The sequence below is a fragment of the Panthera pardus genome, unplaced genomic scaffold (genome assembly GCF_024362965.1).
Source record: "Panthera pardus isolate Hobbes unplaced genomic scaffold, ASM2436296v1 HiC_scaffold_6, whole genome shotgun sequence".
In the NCBI taxonomy this organism is placed as follows: domain Eukaryota; kingdom Metazoa; phylum Chordata; class Mammalia; order Carnivora; family Felidae; genus Panthera; species Panthera pardus.
Window position 1 is genome coordinate 61,913,919 of NW_026526991.1, and position 16,882 is coordinate 61,930,800.

General features: G+C 56.4%; 1 protein-coding gene across 1 annotated transcript; it reads left to right on the forward strand.

The window, feature by feature from the left end:
* Positions 1-1,549: 1,549 nt before the first annotated feature.
* Positions 1,550-16,725, forward strand: MAP3K12 (mitogen-activated protein kinase kinase kinase 12). Its single transcript, XM_019419522.2, has 14 exons — positions 1,550-1,756; positions 10,412-10,893; positions 11,216-11,399; positions 11,579-11,770; positions 12,044-12,202; positions 12,353-12,511; positions 13,178-13,286; positions 13,479-13,588; positions 13,723-13,839; positions 13,964-14,101; positions 14,296-14,917; positions 15,107-15,177; positions 15,269-15,542; positions 15,967-16,725. Exons 2-14 carry the CDS (start codon positions 10,449-10,451, stop codon positions 16,063-16,065), a joined length of 2,679 nt encoding a protein of 892 aa, XP_019275067.1. The 5' UTR covers positions 1,550-1,756; positions 10,412-10,448; the 3' UTR covers positions 16,066-16,725.
* The last annotated feature ends 157 nt before the right edge of the window (positions 16,726-16,882 follow it).

The window sequence follows — 16,882 nt, forward strand, 5'->3', positions numbered from 1 at the left end:
GCAGCACCGCCTTCTGGGAGGAGCAGAGCCCTCCACTATCGCTTCCCGAACTGAGGGTGGTTATGTGTGTGTGTGTGTGTGTGTGTTTTAATAGCGTTCCGCCTTTTTTCCGCGTCTCCCCTCCCCGGGGCGGGCATGCGTACTAGTAGAGTGGAAGAGGCTAGAGGCGGGGTGGTGAGGGGTAACTCGAGCACCCGGTCCTTTGAATCCCGAGGAAACTACAAAACCCAGGAGCTCGCGCGCCATATTTGTCGCAGCTGGAGGGGCAGGGTCAGGCGTGCACGGAAAGCTTCGCGGTATAATTGGTTATTTCCGATTGCGCTAACTTGCTCCAGCAGATTGCGATTGGTTACGTTACCTAGAGGGGCGGGGACAAGGAAAGAGTCGGTTCCCCTTGGCCCCGCCTCTTTTCTGAAGAGAGGTTGTGATTGGTCCAGTGGTGAGGCGGCTGTCGGATCCTAGCTCTGCAGGCTCGGAGGATGGGCCTTCCTTACCTGGACGCGGGGAGGAAACTGTTCTTTGCCCCTCAAGCGGTGGAGCAGGCCAAGTCCATCTCAGGCAGTTCCCCCTCAGCGCGCGGCCTAAGCTCCTGGCCCTCGAGCCTTCGTCTCACAGCCTCTGCTTCCTTTTCCTTCACCCCCCTTTCCCTTAATTCTGGCCCGCAGCCTGTCTGGTTTCAGTTCTTTTCTAAAGCCTGTTTAGAGTGTCCCCAGTCAACCTTTTTGCAGCTGTCCAGGAGACCCCCTCTGGGTGCTGAGAATCAGGCTATGGTTGGGACAACAGGATTAGAAGGACTAACGCATGTCGTGGTCTCATTCCTTCTGCTGTGGGTCTTGGGTCTCTCAGCTGAAGAGACAGCAAGAGAGGATTCTGGTCTTTTAAAACGAATCCACCAATCTAGGTGCAGAGCAGAACACGTATTTTTGAGTCCCAGAGCTCCAGTCTCTCCTCCCCAAAGTCTCACGACCACGGAGTCAAAAGATGTAGGGGAAATCTTGTGACCTTGGAGAGAGATCACGAAAATGTCTGAGTCTAATGAGTGTTCTGAGAACGGGTCAGGTAGTGGAGGTCCAGAGGAATCTCAGAATGATAATGAGCAACACCGAAGGGGGACGGGGCACTGAGCTGAGTGGATTCCAATTGGGTAGAACTGGAGTGGTGACAATTAGGGGAAGGAAAGCTGGCAATAGCGGTATGACAAGGGAAGCAATGCTAGAGCTCTGAGCGGGTGTGGGTGGGGGGGGTCCCATGTTGAGGGGCTGCTGTCTAAGGGTGTAGGAGGGAGTTTATAAGGCTGGTCATAGAGGGCTCCTACGGAATCAGCGTAAGGCCCGAGGTGCGACTGCCACCAGACACCGCCTGCAGGGAGGTGAGGGGCCCAGAAGGGCCAGGGAAGAGCCTGGAGTGCGCCGGATGGCAGCAGCAGGCTCCTTTAAGAGGCCGGCGGCTCCAGCGCAGCATCCCCCGCTCAGGGCGTGTCCGTCCCGGGGGGCCAGGGGCGGGGGCCTTGGAAGGAGCGGGAGTTCGAGCCGAGTGGGGACGGGGCTAGGGGTCGGGGGGTGGGGGGAGAAAGCTGGGGCTGACACCCGTGCACCCGGACACCGCACAAGCATCGCCTGTGGCAGCGCCCCGGGTCCGGTCGAGGGCAGCGGGGGGAGGAGAGAAGGAGGAGGAGAAGGAGGAGGAGGCGGGAGCAGCATCCGGAGCCGAGCTGCAGCAGCGCCGCCTTTTGTGCTGCGGCCGCGGAGCCCCCGAGGTGAGAGCCTGGCCGAGTTGGGGGGGGGGCGGGGGGGTAGAGGGCAGGGATGGGTCCCTGTCCTGGGATCCGGGTGCAGAGGGAGGGTCGGGATGCAGATGTGGCGGGGTGGGGGAGGGTGGCGCGGGGATGCTGAGGCTGTGGGGCGGAGGAACTGGGGACCTGGACCCGACGTCTGTGGTGATGGGAAGGAGGGGAACGGAGCGGAGGGACGCCGCGGCCCAGCTTGGAGACGAAGGGCCTCTAGAGCTGGAAAGGACCGTATGGGGTGGGGGTGGGGGAGATGATTGGGGGACAGACTTAAAGGACAGCGGACAAGAGAACGTCCTCCTCTCCTCCCACTCATCCTCCAGAAGGGGAAGAGGGAAGGAGGAGGAAGACTTTGGGTCCCTCAAGGAAGGAAAGGAAGGACGGGGGCCTGATGCGCCCACCGTCCACCTCCCCACCACCCCCACTCCCACACTCGGCCCACTGCACCTGAGGGTTATAGGCTGAGAGCACCTGTGCCTGGATGCCCAGGTGATGGTCCTCCTCCCCTTCCCTCTGATGCCCCTAATTGCCTCCAGCTGTGGCATTCACCCTCTCCATCCAGCTGTTGCTTTCTCCCCTCCCCCATTCATTTGTGGCTTTCTCCCTCTTTCTCACCTCCTGTATCTCCCCTAACCCACTTCCCCAGCCCAGGCCTTTCAGGAACCTCCTCCCTTTCCCCCCAAACATTTCTCAAACTCCTGGGCTTAAAAATAAGCAAGAATCTGTTCCACACAGTTGTGACTCCTGATAACCATGGTGTTGGCTGAGGAGCGGGAAGAGAAGGGGGTCAGAGGCTCTATAGCTAATGGACGGAAATCGGTGGGGTGCCCCTGAGCATAGAGGGAGGAGTCCCGCCTTTAGCGACTTTAACTCTGCACCTGCTCCCTCTTGGGAGGAGAGTGGGTGGGTGGCCCTCAACCAAGAGGCAGTGTGCTTGAGGTCTATGCCTCGCCCAGAGTCCTCTTGGCCACAGCAGTGCCTCCCTCCAAATAACATTCCCAATCAACTCGTGGGTTCGACTCCATGGCTCTGGGAGCTCTGATTTTCAACTTGAGGGTCATACCAAGGGAAGGCGAGCACAAGGGATTCAGGAAGGAAAGGGCTCAAGCGCTCCCTGGCCTTCCTGTCCAGACAGCAAAGTTCCCCAGAGCTTCATTCAGGGCCTGCTCTCTCCCATCTCACGCTTCAGGCAGGCCAAAATCACTTGCCCTCTCGAGCCTGCCACTCATCCATTCTCACAGTGGGCACTGAGGTGATGCTGGGGAGACCAACAGCGTGATACCCCAACTCCAGCACCCATGAAAACACAACTAAATACCCATCCCCGGATCAAAGCCCATTATGGGCAGAGGAGGCAAGAAGTTTAAGTGAGGACTGGCTTGGACGTCCTGCGTGTCCTTACAGCTGAGGGTGACAGAAACCCTCTCAAAACCAGGTGGTGTTTCCCAGTCCTTCCCCTGGAAGTAATAATGTGGTCATCTGGCTTTGCCAGGAAGAGGACCCTAAGTCCTAGTACCCACCGCCCCAGACTCACCCAGTGGCTTCTCACGTGTGGCCCTACCTCTCTCTTGCCTGGGCCCAGAAAGAGGAAGGGACTAGGGAGTCAACCCCTCCAGGAGCCCCTCCCTGGGCAGAAGGAGGATACTGTGGAGATGGGCCAGCAGGCCCCACGAGGGCTTCAGGAGGGGCTAGTCCCAGAGACTGGTCCGTCTGCTTCATGTGCTCCCAGAAGTACCAGGGTCATCTGTGTGTTGGGGGAAAGGTGACGTGAGGAGGCAGGGACACTATCGTAGAGGCCACTCAGGATCATCCAGGATAAAAAGCCATTGTTCTTTGGTTCCGTCTTTCTTTGCTCTCCTTTTTTCCCTCGTGTTTGCCTACCTCTCTTTCCACCTGTACCCTCTCTGCTGCAGACGAGGAAAAGGGGAAGAAGGGAATCACATTTATAAAAAATCTGCCACTGCTTGTTAGGCACTTTCCGCATGGCTAATGTTTATGGGAGCTTCCTGTGTGCGAGGTACTGGGCTAGGAACTTTATTTGTATTCTCTTCCTAGCGTCAAAAACAAGACTAAGAGTTGGGTAGTGTTATCATCATCTCTATTTTAGGGATGAGGAAACTGGGGGCCCCTGGGTGGCTCAGTGGTTGAACGTCCGACTTCAGCTCAGGTCATGATCTCAGGGTTCATGGGTTCGAGCCCCACGTCAGGATCTGCACTGGCAGCACGAAGCCTGCTTGGGATTCTGTCTGTCCCCTCCTCTCCCTGCCCTTCCCCTGCTCGCACTTTCTCTCTCAAAAATGAAAAAAACATTTATTAAAAGCAAAAAAAGTCATCTGTTCAAAGTCTGAAAAGCAGTTAGTGGCAAGAGCTTAGGTCTTGAACCCGGGCCTGCTGCCCCAGGCCTGTCTTCTTAGCCACCACGTTGTATACTGTGGTACCACTCTGTCCTTTCGGAGAGAAGAAACAGGTTTGTTCAGAAGTCTCTTACTCCAGGTTGCCCACCTGGTCCAGAGCAGAGACAGGACCTCAACCAAGCCTCTCTGATTCTCAGGCCACCCACCCTCCCTGGATAGCACACTGTCCCAAGTTAGATGACAGGAATGGATGAGCACTCTGAATTTTTGTTTCCTCATTTTCAATTCAAAATCGATTTTTTATTATTTTATTTCTTTAAGTTTATTTATTTGTTTTGAGAGAGAACAAATGAGCAGGGGAGGGGCAGAGAAAGGGAGAGACAGACTCCCAAGCAGGCTCCATGCTATCAGCCCAGAGCCCAATATGGGGCTCAAACTCCCCAACCGTGCGTGAGATCACGACCCAAGCCGAGATCAAGAGTCGAACGCTTAACCGACTGAGCCACCCAGGTACCCCAATTTGTTATTATTTTAGAAATAATTCAAAGTTATTACTGAAATATTAGAAAAAATCGGTAAGTCACAAGAGAAAAATAAAAACACCCACAATCCCCCCTACTTAGAAACTGTTACACTTTGGTATCTGTCCTTCCAGATCAATCAATCGATCAATCTGTCTTTCTTTCTTTATTTCTTTATTATTTTTTGTCTTCCACATCTTTTTAAATGTACACCCCCACTCAGGAGCTATTTGTTTGAATGTGCTGAACTTCTTCCAGGTCCACCTGAGGGCCTGAGTAGGAGGGACCCTGTGGCCCTTCATACCTTGCTCCTACCCCTCCCTCCCCTTCGCTTCTGACCTCACAGGGTAGGGTTGAGGGGTGATCCTGGGCCACATTGGCCAGGGGTTGAGTATGGAGTGCAGGCCTTCTCCCTTAGCCGAGAGGGGAGTGGAAAGGTAGGCTTTGCAGAGGAAGGACTGAGGATCTGGAGGGGCAGTGGCTGGGGACTCTAGCACACCACTGCCATTGTGACCTGCTTTCCCTGGAGCCTGAAGTCAAGATTTGTCCTGGGGAAGTAGAAGGTCAGAGACCAAGTCTCCCTTTTTCTGGTCAGACAGAAGAGATGGCCTCTCCAGAATCCACAAAGAGAGACCTGGTGGCCAGCTAACCAGGAAGACAAAGCCAGGAGCCAGGCACTGTGTTCAAGGCATTCCCCCACATCATCTTAACCCATCCCCCCACCCCATAAGATAGGGTTGGGAGTCTTGGAGGGATTATGGTCTTTAACTGGTGGCAAAACTGAGGTTCTGGCTCTGATCTCTCCAAATCCAAAGTTGGCTCCTTTTTCCTAAACGGCCCTGCCACCTCCCCCAGCCCTGTCACTGCCCAGCCCACTGGAAGAAGAGGTGGTGGCAGCTAGGGGGTCTCAGGGCTTGACCTGTATATGGCCCCGGGTGGGGGGGGAAACGGCTGGATTTAGAGGTGATCCCCAGTGTACCCCAGGTTCTCAGAGGGAGACATTTCCCCCTCATGCAGGTATTGAGAAAGCTGTAGTTCTTTCCCTGTGTGAAGAACTTTGTATTCAAAATTTAGAAAAACAGCTGCTGCCAGTGGCCAGGAGGCAAGGTCAGGAGAGGTCGTAGTCCCTTACCCTGTCAGGAGCTCCAAAGCCTGCAGAGGTGGAACTAGCATCCCAACATCTTGGGTCTCCTTTCCCTGCGAAGACCTGCCTTCCCACCCCCACTGGAGAGAGCCGGGGAGTCTTCCTTTTATTCTTGAGTGCACAACCAGGTTCAGGACAGGGGTGAGTGCTCAGTGTGAAAGCCCGCAATTTAGACAGATGGCCTTGCCTCTCCACCGAGCCCCCAAGACTGCCAGACATGCAGTTTGGCCTTGAGATTGTGCTGTTAGAACAGGACATTACAGGAAAGAACTCAAAGGGTTCCCTGGCCACAAGCCTCCAGCACCTCAGACGGGAGACTCCAGGAGGAAGAATAAACGGGGGGACCTCCCTGCCCCCATCCCCACCACAGGCTCCTGAGGGGGCACTCTGGGAATCACCAGCAAAGCAGAGGATCTGGTAGCTGAAACTGAATTAGGACCTCCCAGGGTGTCCGGAGAGCCTCTTCCCCTGGCGGATGTATAGTTTAGGGACCACTCTGTCCCCTCACCCAATCTGGAGTTCTGCACAGTAAGCACTTGGTAAATATGGTTGACAAAATGACAGAGATATCCACCCCCTCCTGTCACATCCCTGCCCTCCCCCCATAATTGATGCATAATTGATGGCTAGGGAGACAGCTCCCCTCCCCCAGGGTGACTGAAATGTCTAGGCCAGGGGCTCCAAGCCCGTGATCTGCCCCCAAAGCCCTGGCGCCAAGGCCCAGCTGGGGGGGGGGGGGACAGTGGGACACAGCTGGCAGGTTGGAGATAAAGGAAACCGTGAGGGGGTGTGTTGGGAGAGGAATCTCCAGTTGACTGCAGCTCCCTGGGGGCTGCACTTCCCCTTACTCCTTCAGGTCAGTCTGGATGGGCCACATTAGTCAAACAGGATGGGGGCTGGCCTCAGGAGCCTGGCTAGACTCCCTCCTTCTCCCTGGGTCCCATCTCGTACTTCGGGTACTCCCACCGCCCTAAAGACAAACAGGTGAAATGGCTTCTCTCTCCGTCTCCCCAGTTGCTAGTCCTGGATACCGGAGGGGCCTCTGGGGAAGCCTGGTGACCTGGAGGGAGGCTTGGCGGCAAGTGTCTGAGCATTGTCATCCTAGTGGCCAAACACCCTGCGAGGGCTGAAAACTTCCTTTCAAAACCTAGGTGTTGTGCCTAGTCAAGGCTCAGCTTCTAAATAGGAAAGAACTGGGAACGGCGCAGATGGTCTCCGCGTTTTCCAGTTATTTCTCAGCTACTTTTCCTCAGCGTCCTCTCTGCTTTTCACATCCAGTTGTTCAGTCCATCCTTCCCAGATTTGATTCTGCCTGCGCTTCGCTCTGTTTCAGTCTCTGTGAATCTCTCAGCTCGTCCCTCCCTCCCTGGGTGTGCCTGTGGCCCTTTCTGTGTCCGTCTCCCTATCTCCCCATCTCCTGCTTTCTCTGTGGCACTGCACCCCCGATGCCAACCCAAGTCGGCTCTCCCTCCTCTCGGTGCCCCGGCTGAATATTTGTCTGCATGACGGGTCAAGGGAGGTATGCGAAGGAGGGGAGCACGCAAGAGGCCGGCGGAGGGCACCGGGGTCCGTCCCCGCAGCCCTCCAGGTAATCGGCACATGGGCCTGCCCGGGTCAGGGGCGGGGCCCAGGCGCGGCCCCGCCCCCGCCGTCGCCGCTCACGTGACTCTGGGCTAATCTTGTCCTGGTGACTTCACACGCCGCCTCGGGCCCAGTCGTCATGGTTACGCCGCAGCGCCCAGCGCTTCCCCCAACCCGCTGTGTCCCCTCCCCTTCCCCGCCCGGACCCCCTCCTTCCGCCGCCGGGCCCCCGCCTGGTCCCAGCCACGCGCCCCGCGCCACGTGATGGCCGGGAAGGAGGTCGGGAAGGGGGAGGGGGCGCCGGGGCCGTAACCCCTTCGTCCCCGCCTCGAAGGGCCCTCGTTGGGGCTTCCCGCGGGACCTGCAAGCGGCCCAATCCCTCCTCCCCTCCTCGCTGGGCACCTGCCCGGCGGGAGCGCTTGGGGGGCACAGGCGAGAGCCCTCGGGTCCTGCAGAGTAAATCCCCGGCTTGTGTTTGTCTTTGGCATTGCAGTGTGCATCTAACCCCTCCGAGGCGCCGATAGCTTGTAGCATATGTTGAGGATTGAGAGGCTGGGTCTGTGACTTCAGCTTTCTGAGCCTCAGTTTCCTGAAGAATATAAAGGGACCAATGGTAACGGCTCCTTCCCTGGGTGGTGGCGAAGAGCCAGGGAGCTACTGAGTACGTGGTGTAGGGACGGTCTTGAAGACGACCGTCCTGCCAGCGCACCTGATTCCTGGCGAAGCCCTGGGATCCCGTGCGCGAAAGCTAGGGGCTCTCCAGGAGTCCAGGCTCTCAGAGGAGCCAGACACGCCCGAACACACCGTGCCTCCAGGATAATGGGAGCCATGACGGAGGAAGCACGGGGGTGCTGTGCCAGCCCCAGAAGGGACATGAACTCAGAGTGGCGGGGAGAGGGAGGAAGAAGACTTTGAGGATGGAGATTTGGAGAGATGGGGCTTGAGAAGAGAAGGCCTGGGGGCGGAGCTTGAGCCTCTTCCTGGCTAAGGCACCCTGGGCAGATTATCCAATACCTCTGTCACTAGGGGTGAGTTTCATTTTGAGGATTAAATGAGTTAATGCGCCTACTGACAGAGGCTAACATACATAGGAAGCCTTCCATTAGCCGTTATTATTAGATGTCCTGGCACAAAAGCCCGACGGTATCCTGGTATCAGGCACAGTTCTGTATGGCCCGGGTACCAACAGCAGTGGGAGAGGAGGCTGGGGAGGGACCAGAGCGTGGAGATGAGGCTAGGCTGCTGGACCAAGGGCAGTGAGGGTCACTAAAGGGTTTGAAACTGAAGAGGGGGTCCTGGCCAATCTGTGTTTTAGAAAGATCCTTGAAAGGGCTGGTGGAAAATGAAGCAGGGGGAGCCAAGAAAGTATAGACTACGAGTCAGTTCTGGGCTAAGTGACGCAGCTAACGAGGCCCGAACTAAGACAGTAATGTAGGACTCAAGAGAATAGAATGGCACTGGGTCAGCTTTACAGATGGCCAGATTCAAGTAGGAACCACCTGAGGTGCTTGTTACATATGCAGGTTCTAGGCCCACCCCACACCCAATGAAAAAGTCCTTGAGAGGCCTGGAAACTTGTTACAAGAGCTGAGGCCATCCGAGGTGCCAAACCTCTAGGTCTATCTGTGTCATCATCCAGTCACCCCTTTTTATGTGTGGATTCCTGTCCCTCCTCGCCCGTTGTGATTCCGAGGCTCTGGTGCAAGGGTTCGGGGAGGACCCTATTCTGAGGAACAGTTAGAGGATCCCTGTCCTCAGGAATCCTCACATCTCGTGATTTGTTAGCTCACTGGAGGTGGAGGGAGACAAGACCAGGGCTCCAGCTGTCAAGCTCTGTGCAGGTTTGGGATAGGTTGAAGAATTCGCTGTGCCTGAGTGAGAGCTCGCTTACCCCTTTGTACCGTTGGAGAAATTGAGGCCCAGATCCAGTTTACCCAAGGTCACACAGCCAGGAAGTGGCAAAGGCTAGAATTCAGATTTTTTTTTTTTTTTTTTTTTGGTTTAATGGTTACTTTTTAAATAGCACCTGGTTACAAATTGGGACACATCTCCCCTGTCTGGAAAGCTGGTCCTTGGTTTGGGCAGCTGGGGATGGGAATGGAGAAAGAGGAAAGGAGTCGGGGCCTTCTGTAACCACCCCCCTGGGGGAGCAGCAGATCAGGTGGCAGTGCTAAGGGGGGTGAAGCAGTAGGCAACCTCGTTCTGACCCTGCTTCTGTACCTGCTCTGGGTCCACCTTTGCCCCCAGCTGTGTGTGTCCCCCCCCCCCCCGCCCCCGTCGGGGACAGGAGAGCTGATTGGTTGCGGGCTTCACTTACTGGCGAGGCCCGGGTGTGTACCCGTGAGCCCTGGAGAGGGAGACCCAGATGGGAGCCCTGAGGGTGCCTTGGGATGACTCTCACCCGAGTTTAGTGTCCCTGAGAGGCCTCGGCTGTTTCACGTGTAAGTACATGAGCGGGAGCCCCGGGTGCAGCACCGGTATGTGGGAGGCCCAGGAACGTCATCGAAGAGTGCCTGAGCGTCACCCGCCTGTGCCTCAGTGCGAGGGAGATCTAAGTGTGTGCCTACTGTGTGCTACGGTTGAGACTCAAAACAGGCATGCCTGAGAGACCTTTATGTGACCTGTGTGTGTGCATGGGAGCTTCAAGTGGAAGAAAAATGAGCTCCGGAGGGGACTTTCAGTAATCTTACAAGGCTAAGGGAACTAGTCTGTGACCAGAGTACTTGAGTTTCAGACCTATCTTACCAGTATGTACATACCTGAGTGGGGCTGTTACCTGTGTCTGCTTGAAAATGATACTCAGGTATGTTACTAATAGATGCTTGAGAGCCAGTTTGTGGATAGGGTTCCTTAGAGGGGTCCCAGGTGAAACGTGGAGGGTACCCGAGGGCGAGGGAGGCTGAGTGTGGTTTCCAGGAGGGCTGTGGTGAGCCCAGATCCCCCACCCAGCCTCCCTGCCTCTGGGGTGAGCGTTCCAAGCTGGTGCACCTCGGGCCCACCGTCCCTCCTTCCTTTGTTTCCATAGGGCCCACCGCCGGCCACCACACCGGGGCCCAGAGGCCATGGCCTGCCTCCACGAGACCCGCACACCCTCCCCTTCCTTTGGGGGTTTCGTGTCCACCCTAAGTGAGGCGTCCATGCGCAAGCTCGACCCAGACACTTCCGACTGCACCCCCGAGAAGGACCTGACGCCTACCCAGTGTGTACTTCGAGATGTGGTGCCGCTCAGCGGGCAGGGTGGGGGCGGACCCAGCCCCTCCCCAGGCGGAGAGCCACCCCCCGAGCCTTTTGCCAATAGTGTCCTGCAGCTTCACGAGCAGGATGCAGGGGGCCCAGGGGGAGCCACTGGGTCCCCTGAGAGTCGGGCGTCCAGAGTTCGAGCAGATGAGGTGCGGCTGCAGTGCCAGAGTGGCAGTGGCTTCCTGGAAGGGCTCTTCGGCTGCCTGCGCCCCGTCTGGACCATGATTGGCAAAGCCTACTCCACCGAGCACAAGCAGCAGCAGGAAGGTAGGCCGCGTCTTCGCGGGGGCCCGTCTCACCGAGATCTGTGGGCCCTCGCCGCCTCATCACCTGATGACCCTTTGCTTCCCCGAGCCCAGCCACGGCCCCTTATCCGTCCACCAGCCGCCGACTTCCCTGCCTCGTAGGATGCCTGTCTGTTCCCACAGCGGGTCCCCCAAACCTAGTCTTCTTGGTCTGCTTTGGCTGCTTTTCAGCCTCGGCCGCCCTGAGTCACTTCGGCCGGCCCAGCGCTTTCCCCCCGCCTGCCCGTCACAAGGCCGAGTGTGGCTTTCTCTGAGCCTTGTGGCACTGTGCCTCCTGTTCACAGACCTTTGGGAGGTCCCCTTTGAGGAAATCCTGGATCTGCAGTGGGTGGGCTCAGGGGCCCAGGGCGCTGTCTTCCTGGGGCGCTTCCACGGGGAGGAGGTGGCTGTGAAGAAGGTACGGGACCTGAAGGAGACTGACATCAAGCACCTCCGAAAGCTGAAGCACCCCAACATCATCACCTTCAAGTAAGGGCCAGGGCAGGGGCCACTCTGCTGTGGGCAGGGACCTGCCTGGGCAGCAAGGATCAACTCCACCTTTTCCTAGAGACGATGCCCGAACGGGCTGGGTGGGAACGGGGGCTCCAAGTGTGAATCAGGGGAGTGCTGGGCTGGCTGAGGCCCTCACACCGCCGTTTGGCCCCCAGGGGCGTGTGCACCCAGGCTCCCTGCTACTGCATCCTCATGGAGTTCTGCGCCCAGGGCCAGCTGTACGAGGTACTGCGGGCCGGCCGCCCTGTCACCCCCTCATTGCTGGTTGACTGGTCCATGGGCATCGCCGGTGGCATGAACTACCTGCACCTGCACAAGATTATCCATAGAGACCTCAAGTCCCCCAAGTGAGTAAGCAAGCACGCACAGAGAAGCTGGTGCGCATGGTCTCCTGCAGGTGACCCCACCTCTTAGCGTAGCCGTGTCCCAGCTTCCAGACCCTGTCCTAAGCTCATGTGGCCGTCTCAAAAACCCCTCTCAAATGACAGTCCTGTCTTGGGAGGGCCGTGGCAAGCCCCCTACCTCTGGGTGTCCCAAGGGACTTCACATAGGAAGTTAGCTGCTGCAGCTAGATGAGGTGCGGAGGGGCCTGGACCCCAGCTGACTACGATCTTTACCAGCATGCTAATCACGTACGACGATGTGGTGAAGATCTCCGATTTTGGCACTTCCAAGGAGCTGAGTGACAAGAGCACCAAGATGTCCTTTGCAGGGACAGTAGCCTGGATGGCCCCTGAAGTGATCCGCAATGAGCCTGTGTCTGAGAAGGTCGACATCTGGTGAGGGCCAGGTTGAGGACTGCGACTGGCAGGTGGCCAGCCCCGGGGAAGGAGGGAGCTTCGGGGGCCTGAGGCAAGGAGAGGAGCCTGACAGCCAGGGCCTCTGGAGGGAGCCCCTCCCAAGGGATGTCCCCTCTTATCTATCCCCAGGTCCTTTGGTGTGGTGCTGTGGGAACTGCTGACTGGAGAGATCCCCTACAAAGACGTGGATTCCTCAGCCATCATCTGGGGCGTAGGAAGCAACAGTCTCCATCTGCCTGTGCCCTCCAGCTGCCCGGACGGCTTCAAAATCCTGCTTCGCCAGTGCTGGTAAGGGTGGCCTGGCAAAGCTGGGAACACAGGGTTGTTGCTGATGATTAGCCAGCACCTAGGACCCAGGCATCCCGACCCAGAATCCTGAACACAGAAAAAGGGACAGACCTCCCTCATATGGCTTTCCAAGGCCCCTGGATTCAGGGCACGGGTCAAGGGGACTGCAGTTTCCAGCGGAGTGTTGCTGGACTGATCCAGAACCTGCGAGGGTACAGTAGATCGCGCAATGCAACACTGAGCTAGTGGCATCCTCGTCTGTAAAACAGGGACACCATCCAGAGCTGCTCTGGTGCGCCTGCGAAGGGCAGGCACGGCTGCCCAGCATGGGGGTTTGAGCCTCAAGTTGGCCGCCCTAGAACTCAGGAAGGAGGAGGGCCTTGGACTCCCATTTGGGACCTAGACTCTGAAGGGAGGGTTGAAGATTTCTAATCTTTGGTTAACCATTTCCCACAGTAGGTTTCTTTTAATGGAATGAACTCAGAAAAAGGTGTTTTGGCAAACAAGTTGGAAAACAGGATTAGATAGGCTTCCTTACTGCGGGACTTTTGTCATAGAGTACATTCTAGGATTCTCCAGGACGTGCTTTGGAAAAGGATGCCCTCGTTCCTTTCTGGTCTTCCCTGAAATAATCCCTTTGTCTCCTCCAAACTCCATTCCCTCCAGGAACAGCAAGCCACGAAATCGTCCATCATTCCGCCAGATCCTGCTGCATCTGGACATAGCCTCAGCCGACGTCCTCTCCACACCCCAGGAGACTTACTTTAAGTCCCAGGTGTGCTATGGGTGGAAAAGGAATACCTCAACTCCTGCCCTGTGGGGAGGCGGGGAAGGGCCGAGACCCCATCTTGACCAGTCCTACGCCTACTCCCCTCTTGCTCCTGGTCTGTGGCAGGGCAGCACCTGTATAGGCTTCCTACAGGTGTGAGGTCGGTCCCTCACCCCTCATTGTCTGTCCACCCCCTAGGCAGAGTGGCGCGAAGAGGTAAAGCTGCACTTTGAAAAAATTAAGTCAGAAGGGACCTGTCTGCACCGCCTAGAAGAGGAGCTGGTGATGCGGAGGCGGGAGGAGCTCAGGTGTGTGCCTGTGTCTGGGAAGGGGACACCTTCTGTCTGGACAGCAGGGACCGTGGACCAGTTCCCAGAGACTGGGACAGATTACGGCACCAGGTGACGCTAGGTCACCCGGGAGACCCTTCTGCCTGTTTCAGACACGCCTTGGACATCAGGGAGCACTACGAAAGGAAGTTGGAGAGAGCCAACAACCTGTACATGGAACTTAATGCCCTCATGCTGCAGCTGGAGCTCAAGGAGCGGGAGTTGCTCAGGTAACTGCGTGCTCCCCGTGCACCAGATCTCCAGTCTTCGTGGAGCAGTGTGTGACGCAGTGAACCTCTTGAGCCTGGGTCCCCCTTTCTGACCACATGCCCAACTGAGGTGTCTGGTCTTTAGGAGGGAACAAGCTTTAGAGAGGAGGTGCCCAGGTCTGCTGAAGTCACACCCTTCCCGAGGCCTCCTGCATGGGAACACGATGGAGAAGCTCATCAAGAAGAGGAACGTCCCACAGAAACTGTCACCTCACAGTAAAAGGTGGGACCAGAGTTCACAAGTGCCAAGGTTTAAGAATGGTAGGGGGAATGCCGGAGGCATGGGTAGAGGTCAAGGAGGCCAGGAAGATTGATCTATAGGTGGGGAGATGTGCTTCGTACTACCCAAGGTTAGGGAGGGCTTTCAGTGAGTCAATTTGTGAATCTCAGACTTGTACTTTTTCCCTCTTCCCCCAGGCCAGATATCCTCAAGACTGAATCTTTGCTACCTAAACTTGATGCTGCCCTGAGTGGGGTGGGGCTTCCTGGGTGTCCTAAGGGCCCTCCCTCGCCAGGACGGACTCGCCGTGGGAAGACTCGTCACCGCAAGGCCAGCGCCAAGGGCAGCTGCGGAGACCTGCCTGGGCTTCGTGCAGCTTTGCCGCCCCATGAACCTGGGGGACCAGGAAGCCCAGGGGGGCTAGGAGGGGGACCCTCAGCCTGGGAGGCCTGCCCTCCAGCCCTCCGTGGGCTCCACCATGACCTCCTGCTACGAAAGATGTCGTCATCGTCCCCGGATCTGCTGTCAGCAGCACTGGGAGCCCGGGGCCGAGGGGCCACGGGGGGAGCAGGGGATCCTGGCTCACCACCTCCAGCCCGGGGAGACACCCCGCCGAGTGAGGGCTCAGCACCTGGTTCCACCAGCCCAGATTCACCTGGGGGAGCCAAAGGGGAGCCACCTCCACCAGTAGGGCCTGGTGACGTAGGGCTGCTGGGAACTGGAAGGGAAGGGACAGCGGGACGGGGAGGAAGCCGGGCTGGGTCCCAACACTTGACCCCAGCTGCACTGCTGTACAGGGCTGCTGTCACCCGAAGCCAGGTAAAGTATGGGGTGGTTCCTAAGCTCTTTCCCTTTCCTTGTTCTCCCTGGGACCCCCAGTCCGTAACTCATTTCCCATATTAGGTTTTCATCTTAAACCATTCCCTACTTAACCCTTATGACTACGTTCCCTCCTCGAGTCCTTGCTGACCTCGTCTTTTGACCACAGTCCCCTCATCTCTCCTGTAGAAACGTGGCATCTCATCAGAGGAAGAGGAAGGAGAAGTGGACAGTGAGGTAGAGCTGACATCGAGCCAGAGGTGAGCGACACAGTACAGGAGGCAGTGACAGGGTCTTGCTTCTTGGGCTGCAAGGCATGCTCACTGTAGCCCCTGCCTCCCCAACATACAGGTGGCCTCAGGGTCTGAACATGCGCCAGTCACTATCCACCTTCAGCTCAGAGAATCCATCTGATGGGGAGGAGGGCACAGCCAGTGAGCCTTCCCCCAGTGGCACACCTGAAGTTGGCAGTACCAACACGGATGAGCGGCCGGATGAGCGGTCTGATGACATGTGTTCCCAGGGCTCAGAAATCCCACTGGACCCACCTGCTTCAGAGGTGGTTCCTGGCCCCGAACCCAGCTCCTCATCCATCCCACACCAGGACCTACCCAGAGGGGAGCAGGTAAGTCACAGAAACAGCTAGGTATTAAGGGGCAGATGCTTAGTCATTTGGGATCTACTGGGTAAACAGGAGCAGAGGCCAGAAAGCTAGGTATTTAGCCTCCAAGTCACTCAGCAGCTGAGCCCAGTTCCCTCCCTATCAAAGAGCAAACATCCACATGGTAGAATTTGAGAGGCCCTAGGATAGAGCACATAGTATGGTTAGTAGGTTAGCAGCGTTGCTTGTATGTATAATTTGCAGCCAAGAGCAATCCTGAAACCAGGAGTCTGGTGCCTTGGTAATGGCCTGAGCAAAGATCTGAAGCAGTGAAGTCTGAACTGCTGGCTGTTACAGAAACCTCAGTGAAGGATCTTGAAGGAATCTATTTTCTTTGTAATGCCAAGAGATGCTGAGCCTCACTTCACTGCATTTCTACTCTTCACAGGGCCCTCCCAATTCTGAGGACTCAGACTGTGACAGCACTGAACTGGACAACTCCAACAGTGGTGAAACCTTGCAGCCTCCAGCCTCTCTCCCTCCATGAAAGCCACTCTTATTCCTGTACATAGAGAAATATTTATATAAATAATATATAAGCGCCACATAATCAACAGAGAAAGATGGGGCTGTCCCAGCCTTAAGTCAGGCTCAAGGGAGTCTGACCCCTGACCAATTCACCTGAAACTCTAGGGATACTGGCAGCTGTGGAAGTGAAGGACAAGCACTACCCTAGAGCTGTGGGTGCGGGCAAACTGGCCCCTTCCTGCTTCACCCCATTATGTTCAGCAAGCGGTAAGGCAATAGAAAAGCCAGACTTGCCTCTTATGTTCCTCTATACTCTTTCCCCCCTGACCCTGGGGAGGAGGAAAGGGAGCCACTTAGACTGCACTTTTTTTTTCCCCCCGTTTACTCTGTTTACACGTTTTGCACTTGGGAGGAGGGAGGCTAAGGCTGGGTCCTCCCCTCGGAGGTTTCTCAGGTGGCAATGTAACTAATTTCTTTGTCCCTCCATTTCTCTGCCCAAGCCCTGGCTTAGGGCCTAGGGGGAGTTTAGGAGATTGTGAAAGCATGTGATGGCTCAGGCTGAAGAAATGGGATGTTGTTTTAAGTCCCTGCTTTTATCCTGGTGCCTGATTGGGGTGGGGACTGTCATATTGTAACCCCTGTGAAAAATCTTAAAATATAACCACTCCATGCAGGCCCAGCTGTTGAGGGTTTTTTTGATGAATGTATGGGGTAGTACACATGGTCAAGTAGGAGCCTTAGGCTTCATACATTATCTGAGGACTCTGGACAAGTTACAAGTTATTCCCTCCTTTTATGTGTTTTGTTTTTTTTTTTTTTTTTTTTTTTTTTTTTTA

Excerpts from the sequence above, each read along its gene's own strand:
- MAP3K12 (XM_019419522.2), top strand. The coding sequence starts at position 10,449 with ATGGCCTGCCTCCACGAGACCCGCACACCCTCCCCTTCCTTTGGGGGT. Across the intron at positions 11,400-11,578 it reads CCCAACATCATCACCTTCAA|GGGCGTGTGCACCCAGGCTC; the intron begins GTAAGGGCCAGG and ends TTTGGCCCCCAG. Across the intron at positions 13,589-13,722 it reads CGGAGGCGGGAGGAGCTCAG|ACACGCCTTGGACATCAGGG; the intron begins GTGTGTGCCTGT and ends TGCCTGTTTCAG.